The sequence below is a fragment of the Coregonus clupeaformis genome, chromosome 30, assembly GCF_020615455.1.
Source record: "Coregonus clupeaformis isolate EN_2021a chromosome 30, ASM2061545v1, whole genome shotgun sequence".
Lineage (NCBI taxonomy): Eukaryota > Metazoa > Chordata > Actinopteri > Salmoniformes > Salmonidae > Coregonus > Coregonus clupeaformis.
In genome coordinates, this window is record NC_059221.1 from 15,969,040 (window position 1) to 15,991,098 (window position 22,059).

General features: G+C 42.2%; 1 protein-coding gene across 4 annotated transcripts in view; it reads right to left on the minus strand.

Annotated features, from left to right (window-relative positions):
• Positions 1-2,963: 2,963 nt before the first annotated feature.
• LOC121545784 (proto-oncogene tyrosine-protein kinase Src-like) overlaps positions 2,964-22,059 on the minus strand; it is a 41,394-nt gene continuing 22,298 nt past the window's right edge. The window contains exons 2-13 of one of the 4 annotated variants that reach the window (XM_041856610.1): positions 17,938-18,202; positions 17,509-17,608; positions 15,717-15,734; positions 14,992-15,090; positions 14,716-14,742; positions 14,454-14,557; positions 12,793-12,942; positions 12,475-12,630; positions 6,066-6,322; positions 5,540-5,693; positions 5,192-5,323; positions 2,964-4,736 (exon numbers count right to left, since the gene is read on the minus strand). In XM_041856610.1, the coding sequence (XP_041712544.1) occupies positions 4,528-4,736; positions 5,192-5,323; positions 5,540-5,693; positions 6,066-6,322; positions 12,475-12,630; positions 12,793-12,942; positions 14,454-14,557; positions 14,716-14,742; positions 14,992-15,090; positions 15,717-15,734; positions 17,509-17,608; positions 17,938-18,193 (1,662 nt within the window). In that variant the 5' untranslated portion in view covers positions 18,194-18,202 and the 3' untranslated portion in view covers positions 2,964-4,527. The remainder of the gene's footprint in view (positions 4,737-5,191; positions 5,324-5,539; positions 5,694-6,065; positions 6,323-12,474; positions 12,631-12,792; positions 12,943-14,453; positions 14,558-14,715; positions 14,743-14,991; positions 15,091-15,716; positions 15,735-17,508; positions 17,609-17,937; positions 18,203-22,059) is intronic. The other 3 variants (XM_041856611.1, XM_041856612.1, XM_041856613.1) reach the window with 3 other exon arrangements.

A 22,059-nucleotide genomic window follows, 5' to 3' on the forward strand; every position in this document is an offset into this window, starting at 1 on the left:
AGTCAAAATTGACTAGATTGTAAACATTAATGAAAACAAAAAATGTGCTTTTTGGTCTTAATTTAAGGTTAGCAGTGTGGTTAGGGTTAAGGTTAGGTTCAAAATCAGATTTAAAGAAGATAAGTCTGGTTTAGGTATAATTTCTGACAATTATGCAACAAGGGTATCACTTCACTTGAAGTAATAGAACATTAAAATGTTCACTTCATTGTCTTTGTTTTGTTCTCCATCATCTTAAATTGAATGATATGACAACCCAAACAGGCCTACAGTAGCCTCTAACATGTATCCTAGGCTACTGCCTCATAATAACATACAATATGTATTTGGCATATTATTTGTTTACCAAGCTATAAAACATATCTATAAATGACATCAGGTTAGTATCTCAAAGATACACAATTATCTAGACCAACCTTAGCTCACAGTACCTTGAACTACAGGAGGCTTTTGGACAAAATGACATTGAGGTAGTCTGCACCTTACCTCCACCCCGTATAAGCTCACTGAAAGGAAGCCATCACTTCAGAATGAAATGAAAGGTCTAAAGTTCAATTTGGCATCTAGTCTGTTATGGATCATGAGTTTATGTGAGGTAGAACACCATTTACTGTAAACTGATAGACATCAACCGACTCACTGTCTGGTTGCTCAACCAATTTTGATGAAGTCAATATAAGAAACATAATTCAATGCATTTTACAACGTGCCAGATTACAGTTTGCAATGTACACATTTTATTCCAACATTGTCATTTGAATTTGAAACAATATACAGTCGTATTTAGACAACAGCAAAAATATTGCCTGAAATTCTTACATTTTCCACTGAATGCAGTAAAAAAGATTATACAAAGGAATATCACAGATCCAAAAACTGCATAGGCTGAAGAGAAAAATACCCAAAGAACCCAATGGAGACGTCCTTGTTTTAGCAAAATGATCATACAATGGGGATTAGGATTAAGACGGCAGACTAGTCAATCTGCTGCTCCATATGTTCACAGGACAGAAAACATAACTCAGATTAATAACCTATGCCAATGTCTGAGACTTCGAGGAAAACAGTGTAGAATTTCTAGTGGTTTATGAAATCTTAGCACTCTTAACAAGTCCTACAGTACCATAATACCCAGTTCAGATTCTTGATGCAAGTCTTCTTGCCACAGTAACATATAAACCATGCTGTACCAAAGTACTGTACATCAGCTGTCTTCTATAAAAACACTGCCATTCAGTTCACAAAGCCAGCCTCCCCATCAATGGTCTTAAGAGTAGGAAAGACTTCGACATGTAAATGTATGATTGATTAATGCAGTTTTTTTTCATAGCAGAAATAGAATTAGTGGCACCTTTAGAGGCTATATAAAAAGGTGTCTTATTCTGAAATTAGGAAGATGAAACCTGAGGTGCGTTCAGTTTGCTTAAATGTTTACGGAACGGTTTGTACTGAACGACACATTTCCCGAAAACGTTCTTGTACCTTCTTTAACAGACTTTGAGGTATGTTTGCTGCCCTTGGGTGGGTGTGGTGAGGTGTGGCTTGACGCAATGAGTGACATATTTAAAGGTCAGTGGCCATGATAACAGCTTTCCCCAACCCAACCACACCCCGTTTTTCAACTGGTTGTTCAGCACCGTTTCCGTTCAATTGAACGTTCCAGAACGTAAAAACGTACTGAACGCAGCACTGATGAAAGCTTGTTTTTAACCATGTTCCTCTGGCAGTTCCTCAGTCAGGTTAATGTTTTCTACTCCGATTACAGAGTAGTACCAATAAGTATGGTTTCATAAAAAGATGGAAACAAAGTAAAATTTCTTCACTCGTCACTGATGAGCCCCCAATATAATAATGGGATGTACCTTAGACATGGCAAGAGGCAGAATGATGCTGAAAATAAATAGACAAACCAAAAGGACCTTTAAAATATGAATAAATTAGAAACAGGATATATACACAAATATTAGCATTGAATATATTTATGTACAGTTGCCCAATGACAGTGGATGTTCAAAATGCCAATTCAGCATCCCAGGCCATTGGAAAGCTCTGTCCTCTCATGCAGCCTGACGTTTATTGTCATGAGTCTTTTCCTGGAGGCACAACTGAACAATTTCCCCTTAGATAAGCCAGCTGCAAAGTCAAAATTGGCGATATTGTAAAAATGTATGAAAACACGAATTAGCTTTTTGGTCGTAATTGAAGGTTAGGCATTAGGGTTAGCAGTGTGGTTAGGGTTAAGATTAGGTTTAAAATCTGATTTTATGACTTTGTGGCTGTTCCAGCTAGTGACCACTCTGCAGAGCTGGCTCCAGAACAAGATTCATGATGAAAAACGCTAACCTGCTCCTCTCATATCTTCAGAATCATCTCTCCATCATTCAATGAAAACAAAACCACAAAATACACTATATATACAAAAATATGTAGACACCCCCTTCAAATTAGTGGATTCGGCTATTTCAGCCACACCTGTTGCTGACGGGTGTATAAAATCGAGCACACAGCAATGCAATCGCCATAGACAAACATTGGCAGTAAAATGTCCTTACTGAAGAGCTCAGTGACTTTTAACGTGTCTAGAATGACAGCATACAATGACATTCTAGACGATTTGTGCTTCCAACTTTGTAGCAACAGTTTGGGGAAGGCTCTTTCCTGTTTCAGCATGACAATGCCCCCATGCACAAAGCGAGGTCCATACAGAAATGGTTTGTCGAGATTGGGGTGGAAGAACTTGACTGGCCTGCACAGGGCCCTGACCTCAACCCCATCGAACACCTTTGGGATGAATTGGAATGCAGACCGCGAGCCAGGCCTAATCACCCAATATCAGTGGCCGACCTCACTAATGCTCGTGGCTGAATGGAAGCAAGTTCCCGCAGCAATGTTCCAACATCTAGTGGAAAGCCTTCCCAGAAGAGTGGGTGCTGTTATAGCAGCAAAGGGGGGACCAACTCCATATTGATGCCCATGATTTTGGAATGAGATGTTTGACGCGCAGGTGTCCACATACTTTTGGTCATGTAGTGTACCTCCAAAGTGAGATTGTGCTTAAATGTAGACTCAGCGATATGACATAGATGCAGAAACAAACAGCATAGTGATTCATTTTGCAAGGCTCAACTTCTCAGCTGTTTTGGTAGCCTGGCTACCACGCTGTAACAGCGTGAAGCGAACCCGTGTACATGCGCAGATACTGGGTGTGACTGTGTGAGAGCGAAGTCTTGCATCTCGCTCATCTCAATATCTGCGGTGCTGCTCGTGGCAACATCATTTAGCTGAGTCTACCTTTAACCAGCGGCTGCACTGATAACACTTCTCAAATAATAGATTGTGAAAGGCCTAATGGTTACTCCTTTTCTGAAAAGAACTAAAAATCATTGCAGAACATTGACTGAGTTTTAATCAGAATGTTTGAACAACCAAAGCCTTAAAATACATGCCTTAGATATTTGATGGACTATGGATGGTATTATTGGATGCAGTAAACAGGTGTGAGCATGATTCACAAAGTGTATATAATTACAGGGCAACGCTTATTGAACTTTGTATTAAGAAAAGTTCATAAAGAGTAATAAAAAGTAAACTTTAAACAATAGAAGAGAGTAGAAAATAGTAATTTACACCATTAGCACAAAAACATTGCAGCAGGATTCATGTTCCCCTTCCTGAGAGGAGACTGAGTGATCATCAGTAGCCTTTTTGTCTTCTTCTAGAAAAGTTGTGAATATAAAATGGAAATGAACAAACAATATTCTCCTCACATATTCTTTAAGAGTGCCTGGGGAGGTGTGTTCCATGCATAGCAATTCTAATTCTATGGTTTCATGGAAGTGTCTGCGTAGTCAAAGTTCCGCTCACCTCGGTCAACTACAAACACCTCAAGCTGTCAAGAATAGCCACAATGTATAGAGGAAATGTACACCTGAAATACCTGCGGCCTGATAATAATGCCAAATATTCCAGGTTTTATAACAAATGTAATCAAAAACATAAGTGATGTCCTGACAAAAGTACCCCTCAGAGTTGCTTCTCAAGCAGTCTGTGGGAATAGATTGGAAGACATAACACAACAAGAAACCATCCTTAAACATGGAATCTCATTGTAGAGAGGAACCAATAGGGATATGAGAAATGTGTTATTTCTTTAGCCCTCCAAAGGTGTATCTCTAAAGAGATGCATTGAAGTGGTGCATACAGCAAGTTGCTGCTCATGTCCAATGATAATGAAGGAGGGGTGGAGCTACCGCACACAGTCAATAGGAGCGTACAGTAACTGACAGGTATGAATGTAGATTGACTCAAAATAAACCAGTAGATTAGTGCAAATCAGAAGGATATCAATATCAATCAAGTAACAAAATAATGACATCATCACAATGAATAATGATAATATAGTCAGGAGTAGATGTGTGGTCATTGGCAGTTCAGTTCCAGGTGCAACAGAGGTCAGTCTGGTTGTATCCAGAGCACCGTTCCCCTCTCCCCTTCAAACATGAGCCCTATAGTACCTCAGGTTCTCGACTAAAGGTTCTCCCCGGGCTGGTACTGGGGCTCAGTGGAGGTAAAGTAGTCTTCCAGGAAGCCCTGCAGGTACTCAAAGGTGGGCCTCTCCTCGGCGTCCTTCCTCCAGCAGGTGAGCATGAGGTCATGAAGGGACTCAGGGCACTCAGCAGGACAAGGCATCCTGTAACCACGCTCCACCTGGTCCAACACCTCCCGATTCACCATGCCTGGGGGAGAGAGTTAGAGAGAGGAAAGGAATGGGACGGGGAGAACACAAACATCAATATACAGGGACCGAATGACAGGAGAGATAGATAGTGCATTGACCTTCATGGTTTCAAAGGATAACAGCCAACAGTGTCTTCACATAGGTATTCTTGCTTGCCAGCAGTGTGCGTCTTTGGGATGTGCTCAGAGTGGTAAGCAATTCTATCACACAACATTTACATTTACGTCATTTAGCAGACGCTCTGATCCAGAGCGACTTACAGTTAAGTTAGTGCATAGATTATAATAATAATAATTATTTTAATTTTGTATTAATTTTGTATTTATATATATATATATATATATATTTTTTTTTCATACCCCCTGTGGGAAACGAACCCACAACACTGGCGTTGCAAACGCCATGCTCTATCAAATGAGCTACATCCCATTTTTGAAGATTCCCGGTAGCTACCTGGATATGGCACTCTCCCCTTGGTGGCCAGTTCTGTCAGTAAGACCCCAAACGACCAGACGTCTGATTTGATGGTGAATCGGCCATACAGTGCAGCTTCAGGAGCCGTCCACTTGATGGGGAACTTTGCTCCTGCAACGAGAGACACACGTTTGACTAGACTCTGTAATTCAAGTTGTGGTGAGAAAACCTGAGAATAAAATAATGCCAATAATGTCTGAAGAGAGGTGACTTCAGTGGAGGCCAATTTGTCTGGCAGCCCAAACATTGAGAGGAGAGAGACATAAAACAGAGAGGAGACAGACAAAAGGAAGGGAGATGGTAATCAGAGCCCTCTAGTAGTCTTACCCTGCCTGGCAGTGTACTCGTTGTCCTCTATGAGACGGGCCAGGCCGAAGTCAGCCACTTTACACACCAGGTTGTCTCCCACTAGAATGTTGGCAGCCCTGAGGTCTCTGTGGACGTAGTTCATCCTCTCTACATACGCCATACCTGAGGCAATCTGAAGAGAAGACGCATGTTTAGGTTTGACTGAAACAGCCTGTGTGTGTGTGTGTGTGTGTGGATGTGTTTAAATATAGTAAATAGTCAACAAACAAACATTTTACCAACTGGTGACATTTTGTTAGTCCCCACAAGGTCAAATGCTATTTCTAGGGGGTTTATGGTTAAGTTTAGAATCAGTGTTAGGGTTAGAATTAAGTTTAGGTTTAGGTTTTAAACTTAGGGAAAATAGGATTTTGAATGCGACCGAATTGTGTGTCCCCACAAGGTTAGTTATACAAGACTGTGTGTGTGTGTGTGTGTGTGTGTGTGTCCGGGTACATAATATGACTAGACAGTATTTACACTGACCATCTCTAAACTCTCTTACCTGCGAGGCCATGTCAACCAACTGAGGAAGGCGCAGCATCTTGCCCATGTCTCCCTTCAGGAAGTCCAACAAGCTTCCTTGTCCCATGTACTCCGTGACAATATAGATAGGTTCTTCAGACACCACGGCATAGAGCTGGACCAGCTTTTCATGTCTCAGCTTCTTCATGACCTGGGCCTCCATAAGGAAGGCCTCAGGGGACATGGTACCTGTCTTCAGGGTCTTGACCGCTACCCGCGTTGTACCGTTCCACGTGCCTACATAAAGGTTACACAGCTAGTTATGTTGTTGTAGTAACAATTATTATCATCAGATTATGTTTTCAAAACTGTCAAATAGGTGCCAACTGCCAAGGAATGTGTTGATGCAATGACAAATGCACTGTATAGACATTTTAGTTCCTCTACATGGCAATACTCCTTGCTTTGTCTGAGAGGATCAGCTGGTTTAGGGAGTTGGCTGAAGATCAGAAGGATCACACTGAAACTGATTCCTAAAGTAGCTAATTAAATCATAAGATAGCAGAGCTAGTTTTGTTTATTAGGATTCCCATTAGCTACTGCACATGCAGCAGCTACTTTTCCTGGGGTCCACATAAAATGTACAAATACATGACAAAGTAAAGAACAGTTAGACAATTTTTTATATATATACACACAGTTCTGGAAAAAAATTAAGAGACCACTGCAAAAATATAAGTTTCTCTGGTTTTACTATTTATAGGTATGCGTTTGGGTGAAATTAACTTTTTTGTTTTATTCTATAAACTACTGACAACATTCCTCCCAAATTCCAAATAAAAATAGTCATTTAGAGCATTTATTTGCAGAAATTGACAACTGGTCAAAATAACAAAAAATATGCAGTGTTGTCAGACCTCAAATAAGGCAAAGAAAATAAGTTCATGTTCATTTTTAAACAACACAATACTAATGTTTTAACTTAGGAAGAGTTCAGAAATCAATATTTGGTGGAATAACCCTGATTTTCAATCACAGCTTTCATGCGTCTTGGCATGCTCTCCACCAGTCTTTCACATTGATGTGGGGTGACTTTATGTCACTCCTGGCGCAGAAATTCAAGCAGCTCGGCTTTGTTTGATGGCTTGTGACCATCCATCTTCCTCTTGATCACATTCCAGAAGTTTTCAATGGGTTTCAGGTCTGGAGATTGGGCTGGCCATGACAGGGTCTTGATCTGGTGGTCCTCCATCCACACCTTGATTGACCTGGCTGTGTGGATTGGTGCATTGTCCTGCTGGAAAATCCAATCCTCAGAGTTGGGGAACAATGTCAGAGCAAAAGGAAGCACGTTTTCTTCCAGGGCAACCTTGTACGTGGCTTGATTCATGCGTCCTTCACAAAGACAAATCTGCCCGATTCCAGCCTTGCTCATCACCGATCCTCCACCAAATTTCACAGTGGGTGCGAGACACTGTGGCTTGTAGGCCTCTCCAGGTCTCCGTCTAACCCAGGGGTGTCAAACGTCCGGCCCGCGGGCCGGATCAGGCCCGCAAACGGGTTTAATCCGGCCCGCGAGATGATAAAAAAAAATATATATATTTTTTTGGTAAAGTATAAAATGCGCTGCAATTTTTCAATTAAATAAGCTGCTGTTCCAATTGCGTCCACTGGATGGCGCAATAGCAATTGTGTTAAGCAAACAAACTGTTTATACCGGGGCAGAGCAAGTAGGTCAAGCACGTGCAGCCAATGAGCTACTTTGTTTTGCCCGCAATATTTATTACGGCTTCTACTTTTAACATTATGTGCTTTGGCACCCTCATTGCCCCAATATGTCTCTATCAAAAAAGAGAAAAGTGGACGCAGAGTGCAGAGTGTTCCAAGAAAAATGGTCATCCTATTTATTCACGGAATTGAATGGGAAAGCTGTATGTTTGGTGTGTTCAGAGCATGTTGCAGTGCTGAAAGAATATAACCTTCGTCGCCACTATGTGAGTCTTCATGTGGTCCTCTGTAGCTCAGCTGGTAGAGCACGGCGCTTGTAACGCCAAGGTAGTGGGTTCGATCCCCGGGACCACCCATAGACAAAAATGTATGCACGCATGACTGCAAGTCGCTTTGGATAAAAGCGTCTGCTAAATGGCATATTATTATTATTCATGCCGACAAATATGACAACTTTCAAGGACAGCGGAGATGAGAGAAGGTGAATTAACTGTTGGCGGGTCTGAAGAAACAGCAGTCTGTGTTTACTCACAGCCGAGACATCAGTGACGCTGCAGTGAAAGCTAGCTACCTCATTGCTAATGAAATCGCAGTGGCTTCAAAACCATTTAGTGAGGGTGAATTTGTAAAAACATGCATGATGAAGGCAGCGGAGATTGTGTGCCCTGAAAAGTGGCAGGCTTTTGCAAATATCAGCCTGACAAGAAACACAGTTGCAGACAGGATTTCCGATCTTTCAGTGGATTTGGACAGCCAGTTGAAGCAAAAAGTAAAGTCATTTATTGCGTTTTCGGTTGCAATTGATGAAAGCACGGACATTACAGATGTTGCACAATTGGCCATTTTCATCCGCGGAGTTGATGACACATTGACCGTCACCGAGGAGTTCGTGGAGTTGGTGCCGATGACAGATACAACGACAGCAGCTGATATTTTTACTGCACTCGTCGGCGCGCTGGACAGGGGTCGGAGTGGACTGGTCCCGCGCTGTCAGCCTGGCTACAGATGGTGCGCCCTCAATAATCGGGAAAAAAAGCAGGCGTTGTGACAAAGTTCAGAGAGAAAGTGCAATCTGCAAATGGAGGACGTGATTTTTTTGACTTTTCACTGTATTTTGCACCAGGAGGCTTTGTGTTGCAAGTCATTAAAGATGGATAACGTCATGAAGGTGGTCATCCAAACTGTTAATTTCATCCGATCCAGAAGCCTGAATCACCGTCAGTTTGACAGCCTTCTCAGAGAGAAAGACCACATCTATGGCCTGCCATACCACACTGAGGTAAGATGGTTAAGCCGAGGTGCTGTGCTGAGGCGTTTCTTTGATTTACGAGAAGAAATTGAACAGTTCATGGAAGAAAAGGGCAAACCAGTGTTAGAATTTCATTCCGCAGAATGGATGCAGGACCTTGCATTTATGGTGGATGTTACAGAGCACCTGAATAACTTGAACAAACAGCTGCAAGGGCGCAACAAAGTTGTCACGCAGTATTATGACAGCATACGTTCTTTCAAGTTGAAGCTGTCATTGTGGGAGACGCAACTTGCCGGTGGTGATGCAGCTCACTTCCCCTGTCTGAAAAATGTGTGCGCGACCCAACATGTGGCAGACATGAAGCGGTTCAAAGATAAAATAACGGGACTGTTACGGGAGTTTGAGCAACGCTTTCAGATTTATGTTTATATGTTTTTATGTTGATGTGCTATTGTTTTTAAATTGTTTTTATTTTATTTGTATATTTAACCTATTCTTGACTCTGTGGTTCTTGCACTTGTTTGGGGAACAGGATTTCATTCTTTTTATCTACATTTCTGCCTGAGAAATGACACCCTGATATAGTTCTGTGATCTGTGAAACAGTTCTGTTAATCACTGAGGCATTGTGTGTTTGTGTGTTCTTTTTCTTTAGAATTTTCAAATAAACTTGACGTGTTTTATGATTAATAGTGATGTTGTGCTTGTACTATTTTGGACACACTGTCCTCAGGCTCCAGCTTTATGTTGTATGTTGATCATATTAAAACAAAGAAAACAATCTGAAGTTGTTGTTTTTAAGTTGTATATATACCATGATTTTTCCGGTCCGGCCCACTTGGGAATAGATTTTCCTCCATGTGGCCCCTGAGCTAAAATGAGTTTGACACCCCTGGTCTAACCATTAGGTGTTGGGCAAAGCTGAAAATTGGACTCATCAGAGAAGATGACCTTACTCCAGTCCTCTACGGTCCAATCCTTATGGTATTTTGCAAACCTCAGCCTGGCTTTTCTTTGCTTCTCATTGATGAAGCTTTGCACGACTTCAGCCCTGCCCCTAGGAGCCTGTTTCGAACCATCCTCACCATGCACTTCACCCCAGCTGCCGTTTGCCATTCTTTTTGTAGGTCACTTGATGTCATCCTACGGTTGTTGAGTGACATTCGAATGAGTTGGCGGTCATCCCGGTCAATAGAGAGTCGTTTTCGCCCTCTGCCGGTCTGTAGCTTTGTTGTCCCCAATGTCTGCTGCTTGACCTTGTTCTTATGAACCGCCGTCTTTGAAATTTTAAAGGATGGAAGCAACCTGACGCTTACTGTATCCCTCTGCCAGTAAAGCCAGAATTGAACCCTTCTTTTCCTCACACAAAACTTTCTTTTTCAATTCTTTTGGCATGGTCAATAGTTATTTTTTGATTAATATTACTTTTGAGGTACTATTAGCACTGTTTTTGCCATCCAGCTGGTCCTATTGCAAGAGGATAGTGATGACCACAGCAGTGGTTTTTATACTTTTCCTGGTTAAATAAGATTTGGTTCAGGTGATCACCTAGTCAGTACCTAATTCAGTAGAATGAGGTGTGCCTGTGTTGGAATTCAACAGACACTGGAATGGAATAGCTGTCATACATGTAGAGATGCTGATTTAAGAAACATTTGCAGTGGTCTCTTAATTTTTTCCAGAGCTGTATACAGTGAGGGAAAAAAGTATTTGATCCCCTGCTAATTTTGTATGTTTGCCCACTGACAAAGAAATGATCAGTCTATAATTTTAAATGGTAGGTTTATTTGAACAGTGAGACAGAATAACAACAAAAAAATCCAGAAAAACGCATGTAAAAAATGTTATAAATTGATTTGCATTTTAAATGAGAGAAATAAGTATTTGACCCCCTCTCAATCAGAAAGATTTCTGGCTCCCAGGTGTCTTTTATACAGGTAACGAGCTGAGATTAGGCGCACACTCTTAAAGAGAGTGCACCTAATCTCAGTATAAAAGACACCTGTACACAGAAGCAATCAATCAATCAATCAGATTCCAAACTCTCCACCATGGCCAAGACCAAAGAGCTCTCCAAGGATGTCAGGGACAAGATTGTACACCTACACAAGGCTGGAATGGCTACAAGACCGTCGCCAAGCAGCTTGGTGAGAAGGTGACAACAGTTGGTGCGATTATTCGCAAATGGAAGAAACACAAAATAATTGTCAATCTCCCTCGGCCTGGGGCTCCATGCAAGATCTCACCTCGTGGAGTTGCAATGATCATGAGAACGGTGAGGAGTCAGCCCAGAACTACACGGGAGGATCTTGTCAATGATCTCAAAGCAGCTGGGACCATAGTCACCAAGAAAACAATTGGTAACACACGCAAGGTCCCCCTGCTCAAGAAAGCACATATACAGGCCCGTCTGAAGTTTGCCAATGAACATCTGAATGATTCAGAGGAGAACTGGGTGAAAGTGTTGTGGTCAGATGAGACCAAAATTTAGCTCTTTGGCATCAACTCAACTCGCCGTGTTTGGAGGAAGAGGAATGCTGCCTATGACCCCAAGAACACCGTCCCCACCGTTAAACATGGAGGTGGAAACATTATGCTTTGGGGGTGTTTTACTGCTAAGGGGACAGGACAACTTCACCGCATCAAAGGGACGATGGATGGGGCCATGTACCGTCAAATCTTGGGTGAGAACCTCCTTCCCTCAGCCAGGGCATTGAAAATGGGTCGTGGATGGGTATTCCAGCATGTCAATGACCCAAAACACACGGCCAAGGCAACAAAGGAGTGGCTCAAGAAGAAGCACATTAAGGTCCTGGAGTGGCCTAGCCAGTCTCCAGACCTTAATCCCATAGAAAATATGTGGAGGGAGTTGAAGGTTAGAGTTGCCAAACGTCAGCCTCGAAACCTTAATGACTTGGAGAAGATCTGCAAAGAGGAGTGGGACAAAATCCCTCCTGAGATGTGTGCAAACCTGGTGGCCAACTACAAGAAACGTCTGACCTCTGTGATTGCCAACAAGGGTTTTGCCACCAAGTACTAAGTCATGTTTTGCAGAGGGGTCAAATACTTATTTCCCTCATTAAAATGCAAATCAATGTATAACATTTTTGACATTCGTTTTTCAGGATTTTTTTGTTATTCTGTCTCTCACTGTTCAAATAAACCTACCATTAAAATTGTAGACTGATCATGTCTTTGTCAGTGGGCAAACGTACAAAATCAGCAGGGGATCAAATACTTTTTTCCCCTCACTGTATGTATGTATGTATGTATGTATGTATGTATGTATGTATGTATGTATGTATGTATGTATGTATGTATGTATATATATATAAAAACATTTAAAATAATAACAAATATAATAAAATAAGAGTTATATATTGAAAAGACACCAAGAGACAACACAAATACAATTTATACACTATTCATACATATTCATATATACAGTGAGTGGAGAGAGGCTATCTTACCCATCCAGACCTCTCCGAAGCATCCCTGTCCCAGTTTGAGGTCGAGGCACAGGGAGTCCCTGGGGATCTCCCAGGCATCGCGGGCCAGGCCCTGGGTCTGGGGCTTCAGTACGGGACATACCGCCGTCAGACAGTGGCACAGTCCGTCTGCATACTCTGAGAGGACAGGGAGGGAAGCTCTAATATCATCTTCTGGTAGTGTTACTGCTGTTTGTTCTTCACACAGAGTCTCTTCTCAGAGGTATTTTTTTTAGAAGGAATTGGTTGAGATGTTTATACTTGTACACAGTGTTGTCAATGTGTGTGTGTGTGACTCACTGTGGTAGTGTGTGACCAGCTGATGTATGTTGTTAAACTGAGTGCGTGAGGTGATGTAGAACCCTCCACTGTCCATCTTTCTAATCTTGTAATGTTTCACATTCAGCCCTTTAGTGTTGTCATAGTCCAGGACTGACAGACAGTAGGCACCTGGGGAGAGGTACATAAGAGAGGAAATCAGTAAAGAAAGCAAGATAACCTTGGGCTGGAAATATTGCCTACTCCTTTATTCACATTTCCATTAGCTGATGCCTTTAGCAACTTCTAGTCTTCCTGGGGTCCAAAGGAAAAGTAGTTTGAAAGAAATTGCTTTATTAGTGTCCTTTTGGGTTCACAAGTTCCTTTCCTTTGTGGTCCCACAAATACGAAACAATACACCCAGTCTGCCATCAGAGGGCAGCACCAGCCCAGTGAGCCAGCCTGATGAGTGACCTCAAAGAACCCCTGGGCAATTCCCCTTCCTTCCCTCTCTGTTTAAACTGGGTGATACTCTTGTGGTTGTCAAACGTTACAGATAGAGATGTCATGAATAGAGCCAATATGATTCCTTATTCTATATGTTATATAGAGGCATGTTTACATAACACATTTCTATCTGAACGCTCGTTCCCTTACGCTGTGCCCTGCTGAATGCGCCCATGGCTCCACAATAACCTACTTCTGTCTTACTCCCTCACCCGAAGCCTCCCCACTGCTCCCACTCAGTTCCCGGCAGCGCCCCCCCCCCCCTTTACCCACTCTCTTTCTCCGCTGAGCTCGGCCCATGGGGAGTGTGTGACATTACCGTGGCTGTGCTGTACTGTAGTGCAGCAGCTGACGATCAGAGGCATCTAACTCCGCTGCGTCCCAGGGGTGTCACATCAAATCCCAAATCAGATTTTATTTGGCATATCCTTCGTAAACAACAGGCGTAGACTAACAGTGAAACGCTTACTTACGGGCCCATCCCAACAATGCAGAGGGAAAGAAAAATAGATAAATAATAGAGAAGTAGTAATAATACAAGTGATAATATATACACAACCCGTACCGAGTCGATGTGCAGGGGTATGAGGTAATTGAGGTAGATAAACTGAGTATACCAAACATTAGGAACACCTTCCTAATATTGAGTTGCACCCCCCTTTTGCCCTCAGAACAGCCTCAATTTGTCGGGTCACGGACTCTACAAGGTGTTGAAAGCATTCCACAGGGATGCTGGCCCATGTTGACGCCAATACTTCCTACAGTTGTGTCAAGTTGGCTGGATGTCCTTTGGGTGGTGGACCATTCTTGATACACACGGGAAACTGTTGAGTGGGAAAAACCCAGCAGCGTTGCAGTTCTTGACATAAACCGGTACGCTTAGCGCGTACTTCTATACCCCATTCAAAGGTACTTAAATGTTTTGTCTTGCCCATTCACCCTCTGAATGGAACACATACACAATCCATGTTTCAATTCTTATTTTACAAAATCAGAGGTTTGCTTTTTCTACATAAAAGGGTTACGAAACAGCTATTTTAAAAGATCATGGTTCCACAGCTACACAGCTTCATCCCCAGAAAAGGACAATGCCCATGGGCCAGCCAGCATTCCAATGTAGTCTTAATTGTCAGTGGAGATGCTTTGGTGTAATCTGTGATGTGTTTCCACTGGAGATGCTAGCCTCAGACACTCACCTTTGGTGGTCTCGCTCTCTCTAACCAGGAACGTCCCTCTCCTGTTGTCCAAACTCAAGAGGAGCCGCTCCGAGTCGCGACGCGTGATCTTCCCAAAATACCACCTAGGGAAGAGAGGGGAGAGAGCACGGGACACAGTGACCAGGTTGAGAGGAGGGAAAAAGTGTGGGGGTGTGTGAGAGAGAGAGCGAGCGAGCGAGAGAACTGCCTTCTGTGCATGCCCCAATCAAATAAGTATTGCATTCTGATTACTGCCCCTTACCTGGAAGCCATAGGCAATCTGAGATGACTGGTAGGATAAAGGTAAGAAATGGAATCATTACACAGGTTAGTTTGTGTGTGTTATTATCACGCGTGTCTATGCATGTCAGCTTGTAGAGTATGTATGCCTTCAAGGTGCATAGAGAGATACTGTAGTTGGAATTTCTTTGAATTCCATCAGTTTCATTTTCTATTCTTGATTAAATGAAATACGAGAGAGAAGAAAAGGTGGGAAGGATAAATAGATAAGAGGGAGAGAAGAGAGGGAGGGATTTACTCTTCTGCCTGGATGGAGTCGGACGGAGCCACATAATTGCTGGGGATGTAACCACTTTCTCCCGTGGTCAGAGAGCGAGCCAGCCACCAGTCCCCTTCTCTGTGGAGACAAGAATGGAAATGTTTCACAGATGGTCTCCTTTGCAAGTCTGTGCTTCTAGTTTACATGGGCTGATTTTGATTCTACTTCATATGGAGTGATTCTTAACACAGACTGAGTGAAGAAAACAAACTTTACACACAGTACATTCATATTGGGAGACACATATCGAATAGTCTCACAGATGATCTTCTTCACATGGAGTTTCACATGCACAGGACTATGGTGAAACAGTAGCACACATTCATACAGGGTCGACTCAACGGGAGGAAATTATTTACAATATCCGTAGACTACAGGGCGGTTTCCTGGACACAGATTAAAACTGGTCCTGGACTAAGAAGATGTATCAATGAAGATTCTACGTTAACTCCAATAAATTCTCTAGGATTAGGCTTAATCTGTGTCCAGGAAATCAACCCTACAACTACTAGGAATACTAATGGTATGGATGCACAGGGGATTCAAACACAAACGTGTACTATGACACCGTTAACCAAATGCAGGGAAGTTATCATGTGAACCAGTAACTATGATGCGTTAGTGACATGAACACACTGGGACACAAATACACACAGCGTATTCATTCACATGAAGGACACAAAGACAAGAGAAGCTTCACTGACCTGCTGTTCAACTTTCTCCTAAATACAATTATGAAGGTATGGAGAAATAGTATGGGGAGATGGAGATAGAGAGGAGATGCGAAGGGGGTGGATGGGGTTAAAAAAAAGAGACAGAAAGCGTGTTAGCAAAGCAGATTTGTAGCTAGAGATACAGTATACAGAACAGAATCATTACAACAACAGTTATCCACCACCCCCTCATCCCAACACTACAGTGGAACCTAGCTCACTTTTCAAAGACATACAGTACAACCATTAAACCAGAAGTTTGTCTAAAGCTTATACTGTATGTCCATGAAAACAGGGTTATTGATTGATTTTATAGAAAGAAGAGACATTAAGCAGCCATACCTAAAACAGAGGACAGATAATTTAATTGGTGCAGACCTAATATTAGTATCAAGAAAGCTTCATAATATAATAACAAGTGCATGGTGCAGAAATAAAGCTAAGAATGGGTTGGCTCATAAAATAGGAAACAGTGAAACATTATCTTATGGTTATCATATCTCGGTGAGTTCACTGAGTTTATGTATTTGACCTGGTAACCCTAAGGGAATAGCTGTAGCAGCGTCGGGGGCAGATGCACTAATCACAATAATCCACTATAGTTCCATTGTCCTCAGCTCAGGCCTTCTAGGTCAACACTGTTATAGCTGCAGTATTGGGGGCTCGGCTCACTAGAATAATATGGCCCACTGCACTTTTATTGATTAGAGAAAGCCTAAAACGTGTAAAAGCAGCACAGACTGACATCATTAGAATGAATGAACAGTCATTTCTATCATTTTAACATGTACATTTAAATGAGAGTTATTTAACAGACAATTATCTAGCAAGACTTGCAATCTGTGCATTCAACTAAGGTAGAGACAGCAGGAAGGGGGTAGTCACAACAGGAAGGGGGCTAGTCGCAACAGGAAGGGGCTTGTCGCAACAGGAAGGGGCTAGTCGCAACAGGAAGGGGCTAGTCGCAACAGGAAGGGGCTAGTCGCAACAGGAAGGGGCTTGTCGCAACAGGAAGGGGCTAGTCGCAACAGGAAGGGGCTAGTCGCAACGGGATGGGCTAGTCGCAACAGGATGGGCTAGTCGCAACAGGATGGGCTAGTCACAACAGGAAAGGGCTAGTCACAACGGGATGGGCTAGTCACAACGGGATGGGCTAGTCACAACGGGATGGGCTAGTCGCAACAGGATGGGCTAGTCACAACAGGAAAGGGCTAGTCACAACAGGAAGGGGGTAGAAACATATCAGCCTCCATGTGGACGCACCAGTGAGATGTACAGCTGTACTGTTTGTGAATGACCAGGAGAAAATAGGAATTCTACAGCAAAAACCTGTCAGCTCACACAAAACAGATCCTTGTGAAGGGAGCCTGTTTCTATGGTTACATACTTTACAGAGGGAGGGTGACTGACACAGGGTTTGGGGGCAAAAAAGCCAGCCAGCGCAGCAAGAGACCAGACATGCAGAGTACAGTGTGTGTGTGTGTGTGTGTGTGTGTGTGTGTGTGTGTGTGTGTGTGTGAATGCGGGGGGTATGTCTGTGTCTATCCCTGAGTGTATGTCTCCATCTTCATCTTATGCTAAAATGTTTATTCTATTCTGCTGAGCCATTTACTTTGTTCATATTCTTATATTTTATTATTTCTTCTTGTTGTTGCATTGTTTCGAAGGATCCTGCAAGTAAGTATTTCGTTGGACGATGTATAACATGCGGATCCCGTATATACGACTAATAAAATGTGAAACTTGAAAAACTCATCCCAGTGTGTGTGTGGTGTTGCCTCACGTGTTGTTCAATATCTGTAGCCGTTCACCCTTCCTGAAAGACAGATCGGAGGCCGTGCGAGACTCGTAGTCATACAGTGCCACGAACGTCGTCACACCTCCTGCAGGGGTGAGAGCAGATAGACACAATTATCTCAGATGAGTGGGGCATTAAATATGAAGTACTATTGCAATACCATGTTTAAAAAGACACAGTACTATTCATATATGCAGAGTAAACTAAGTAGCTTTTCCATAAAAGGGTATCAAACATACATTGTACTGAATAAGATTCGCATGTACTACAGTTGTCAGTAGCATCAAATAAATTACATTCAATGCACCTCTGGCTGTTTTAGATAATAATTCCTTTAGTGAAATAGAATGATTTAATCATTTATTTATATTCCATTCTAGGTATTAGTGGGGTATCTGGGCCCTACAGTCTTACCTGCAAGTGTCCCTCTGTTAGGAGATGTGACGCTATTGGTGGACTCCGCGCCCCCAAACAGGGCCAGCTCTGGGGTATTGATCAACGGCTGAGTGGACCGGCGTGTCCCGCCCACTGCTGGACTCAGATTGGGCATGAGTGTGTGCTGGGCGGGGCTGATGTTGTAGCCGCCACCCCCTTCTCCTAAACTGATGTTACCATCAAGACTCCGTGTCCGAAGGCCTGCGGTTTTGGGCTTGCTCTTGGTTCCCCCCATGGCCTAGGCCTGTAAGACAAACAGAGAGACTTATGAGTTTCTGCACTTTCAGCAACAAAAAAAAAAAGATGCTGTGTTTGGATTAATTAAACAGCTCATTAAGATATAGCACAGTTCAGACTTCACCTCCTTTCTACATGATGGTATAGGCTTAGAATAGCTACATTACCTTCAGCCAAACACCATTGTATATCTGGATACTTTATATTTATTAGGGCTGACCTCATTTAGTTGATTGTTTGGTCAATAGGCTGTTGGTCGACCAAGATTTTTTTAGTCTAGCAGTGGCAAAAATAAATACAAATAATAATAATATTTTTTATATATGGCACGAGACGTGTCTGATTCACGCCTGTCTGAGTGGACTGATCCATTGCGTAGGCTGCGGGGTTGGCACACTAGTAGTACATTTACCATTAATTCCCATAACTTCTAATCTACAATGCTTGTTTGGTTACGGTCATTTCTGTTGATGTATTCAATATATTATTATTATTACAGTCTTACCATTGTCATTGTAGGAGTGGACACATTGTTTGCAGAGCACACAACCTAGGCTACACTTGTGAGAAAATATTTTGGGTTTATTTCATTCCATTTATTCATTGTCTTTGTTTGGAGCGCTCCAGACTAGTCTACCTGGCCTTTGCGCAAATGTAGGCCTAAAAGTGTGCCAATTTGGGGATCTGATACTATTTCTGATTGTCTTAGCTCACCATCATTGTGGAGCTTCTCAAATATGTTTTTTCTTCGACTCAAAGAGCAAGTAAACAAAGTCTGTTTTTACATCCATTGAGAATGACAATAGTTCCTCAGTGTAGCCTATTTTCAAAACCTTTCCAGCTTTCTCCCTTTCGATTACCACTCAGCATGAAAGGTGAAACAAATGTAATGCGCAGATCCGGTGGAAATGTCATAAAATAGGCCTGATTACTTCTTATCCTTTGTGCAAAACAGCCTACAGCTGTGTCTGTCCGGTGCTCACTGGTGCGGGAAACCCTGAGGACCCAGAATATTTTATACAATGTTGCGAGTTTGCTAGTATGAGCTTTGGGCCTGACCAAGTTTATACAATAGTTGATATGTTTCAAGTTCCTTGCAGACAGGCCATGCGTAGCCAATGTGATTTATAGGATATTTATTCTAAAATCAGGATATTTTCTACCTGCAGGCTGCAGTGTTTTTATTGGTTGGCTTTATGTAGGCTATTTTTACATATTGGCAATGGCAATAGAAGTTACTTTTAGATTTGTATCATTTTCATTTAGAATTTTTATTAACCACATGACATTGATTTTGAGATATTTAGACTTTAGTATAAATTAAATGAAACAGTTCCACGAAAATGTGCATATGAAAATCATAACTGACACTCCGATCAGTAGAAATGGTAGGATAACTTGGCACTCCAAATGGAAAAGGTTGCCGACCGCTGGTGTAGCCTATTACGGGCATCAGCAGAATCTGCGAAGGCCAGCAGCAGCGGGCAGCGGGTAGCGGGTGGAGGCGGCTCGGGAACAGTTTTTCTTCTGGTTAGGCTGTATTTATCTCTGGCTCCCTCTTTAGTAATTTGTGTCTTCATTCTTAAAGCATCAGACAAGCTCAGTAGCCTACATATAGTTGATTTTATTCAAACATAGGGTGTATGGAAAAATATACATACAAATTTTTCGACCAATCAATTGGTCAAAAGAACAGACGACTCTGTCGACACATTTTTCTGTTGATGTCAGGGACAGCCCTAATATTTATATTCTGGACTCTGACATTTCTCATTCTGATATTGCTCGTTCTGATATTTCTTAATTTCACATTTTTGGGTAATGTATGTATTGTTTTGTATTGCTAGGTATTACTGCACTTGCAGTGCAACATCTGAAAATCTGTGTACGTGACCAATAAACTTTTATTTGATTAGATTTTTTTTATTAGAACACTCACTCTCTGACCCCAGGCCTCTCCCAGGCTTCTTAACCAAGGGCAGGGCCAAGGGCGGAAACCAGAGAGCAGGGCCAAGGGCAGAAACCAGAGATACATGGGAAGCCATACAGTTGCTATGTTCTAACCCACAGAAGTACAGTGTCATGTGCAGTAATAATACATGCTTAACCAATGCTTCCCTAAGGATGGGCTTGCAGCTGCCGCTCCTCAGCCACCAGACAGGAAGCCACAGCTGTAAGACCCCTCATCCCAGCTTCCACCCACACACACCCACCCACCCACCCTCCATCCACAACCCAACCCAACATACCAAACAGAGGCTTCTCCACCCCAAGAGAGATGATTGAATATGAAATGTATGAAATACAGAAAATACAGAATGGGAATGAATGAATCGGGCGCAGTGACACGGTCGCCAGGTGTACGGTGTTTCCGGGTTAAGCAGGCATTGTGTCAAGAAGCAGTGTGGCTCGGCTGGGTTGTGTTTCGGAGGATGCACGGCTCTCGACCGTCGCCTCTCCCGAGTCCGTACGACAAGACTAACTACCATTTGGAGAAAAATGGGTAAAAAAAACAAACACCAAAAGACGTGAAGTTTGAAATGAAATACGTTTGCTAATATGGGGGATTGTTAATGGGACAAAGATGGCTACAACCATCAAACTAGTAGTAGTTTAAAGGATCATTTGACAAAATGTGTGGTGCACATGAATGTTATAAACTTATCTTTCTATTTATTGTTATCGCATCAATTCAGGCGATTTATTACAATATGGATTTTTGTCAATATAGCCCAGCTCTAGTTTACACACACACTGATATTAATGAGTCACGATCAATAGACTCACTATCAGTCAGATCAAAGGACTGGTTGTACAGTACCCAACCTAACCTCTCATTCACACCCTCCTACCACCCAGTGAATAGTGTGACCTGCTGCCGTGCCATCGCTCGAGCTCATTTGCTCCAAATGAATGCTGTGAACATGTTGCCCAAGGCGACAGTCCATCCGGACATAAGGCTACATGCAGGCTCATAATTGGACAGAGTTCAATTGAGCATAAATATTGAGGTGTTGCTGAATCAGTCTGTATAATCACATGACCAGTCTGTATAATCACATGACCAGTCTGTATAAATCAAGAGATGAAAGAGGAAGTACTGTAGCAGCTGTAAACAAAACAGGTCTCTCTAGAAAAATATATTTAATCTCAAGAAGAATGAATGGATAAATGAAGGTTAAGCAAAATACAAAATAAAACCAAGAGCTGCAATTCCACAAGAGGTTTTGTCAAGAGTAACAATGACCTATGAGGAGAGTTTACGCTTTAACGTACAATTAAGGCGCTAAGATCTCTTAAAGACTCTTGCTCTTTACTCCTAAGCTCCCTGCGTTCTTAGAAAGTGGCTCCAGTTATAAACACATGATACATTTCAGTCTAATCACAGTTTAGTGCATGGTATTCATTACACTAAGTCCAGGATAATTTAGGGACTCAACCCTCCACTACTATTATGGATGGATATGTATTTATTTGGACAGTGAAGCTAAAACTTTTCATTAGTCTCTATACTCCAGCATTTTGGATTTGAGATTCAATGTTTTATATGAGGCGACAGTACAGAACGTCACCTTTTATTTGAGGGCATGTACATATCTGTTTTACTGTTTAGAAATTAAAGCACTATGTATCTAGTCCCCCCATTTGAAGGTGTCAAGTATTTTGACAAATTTACTTGGTGTATAACATTTTGTCAAAAGTTTAGTATTTGGTCCCATATTCCTTGCACGCAATGACTACTTCAAGCTTGTGACTATACAAACTTGTTGGATACATTTGCTGTTTGTTTTGGTTGTGTTTCAGATTATTTTGTGCCCAATAGAAATGAATGGTAAATAACAGTGTCATTTTGGAGTCACTTTT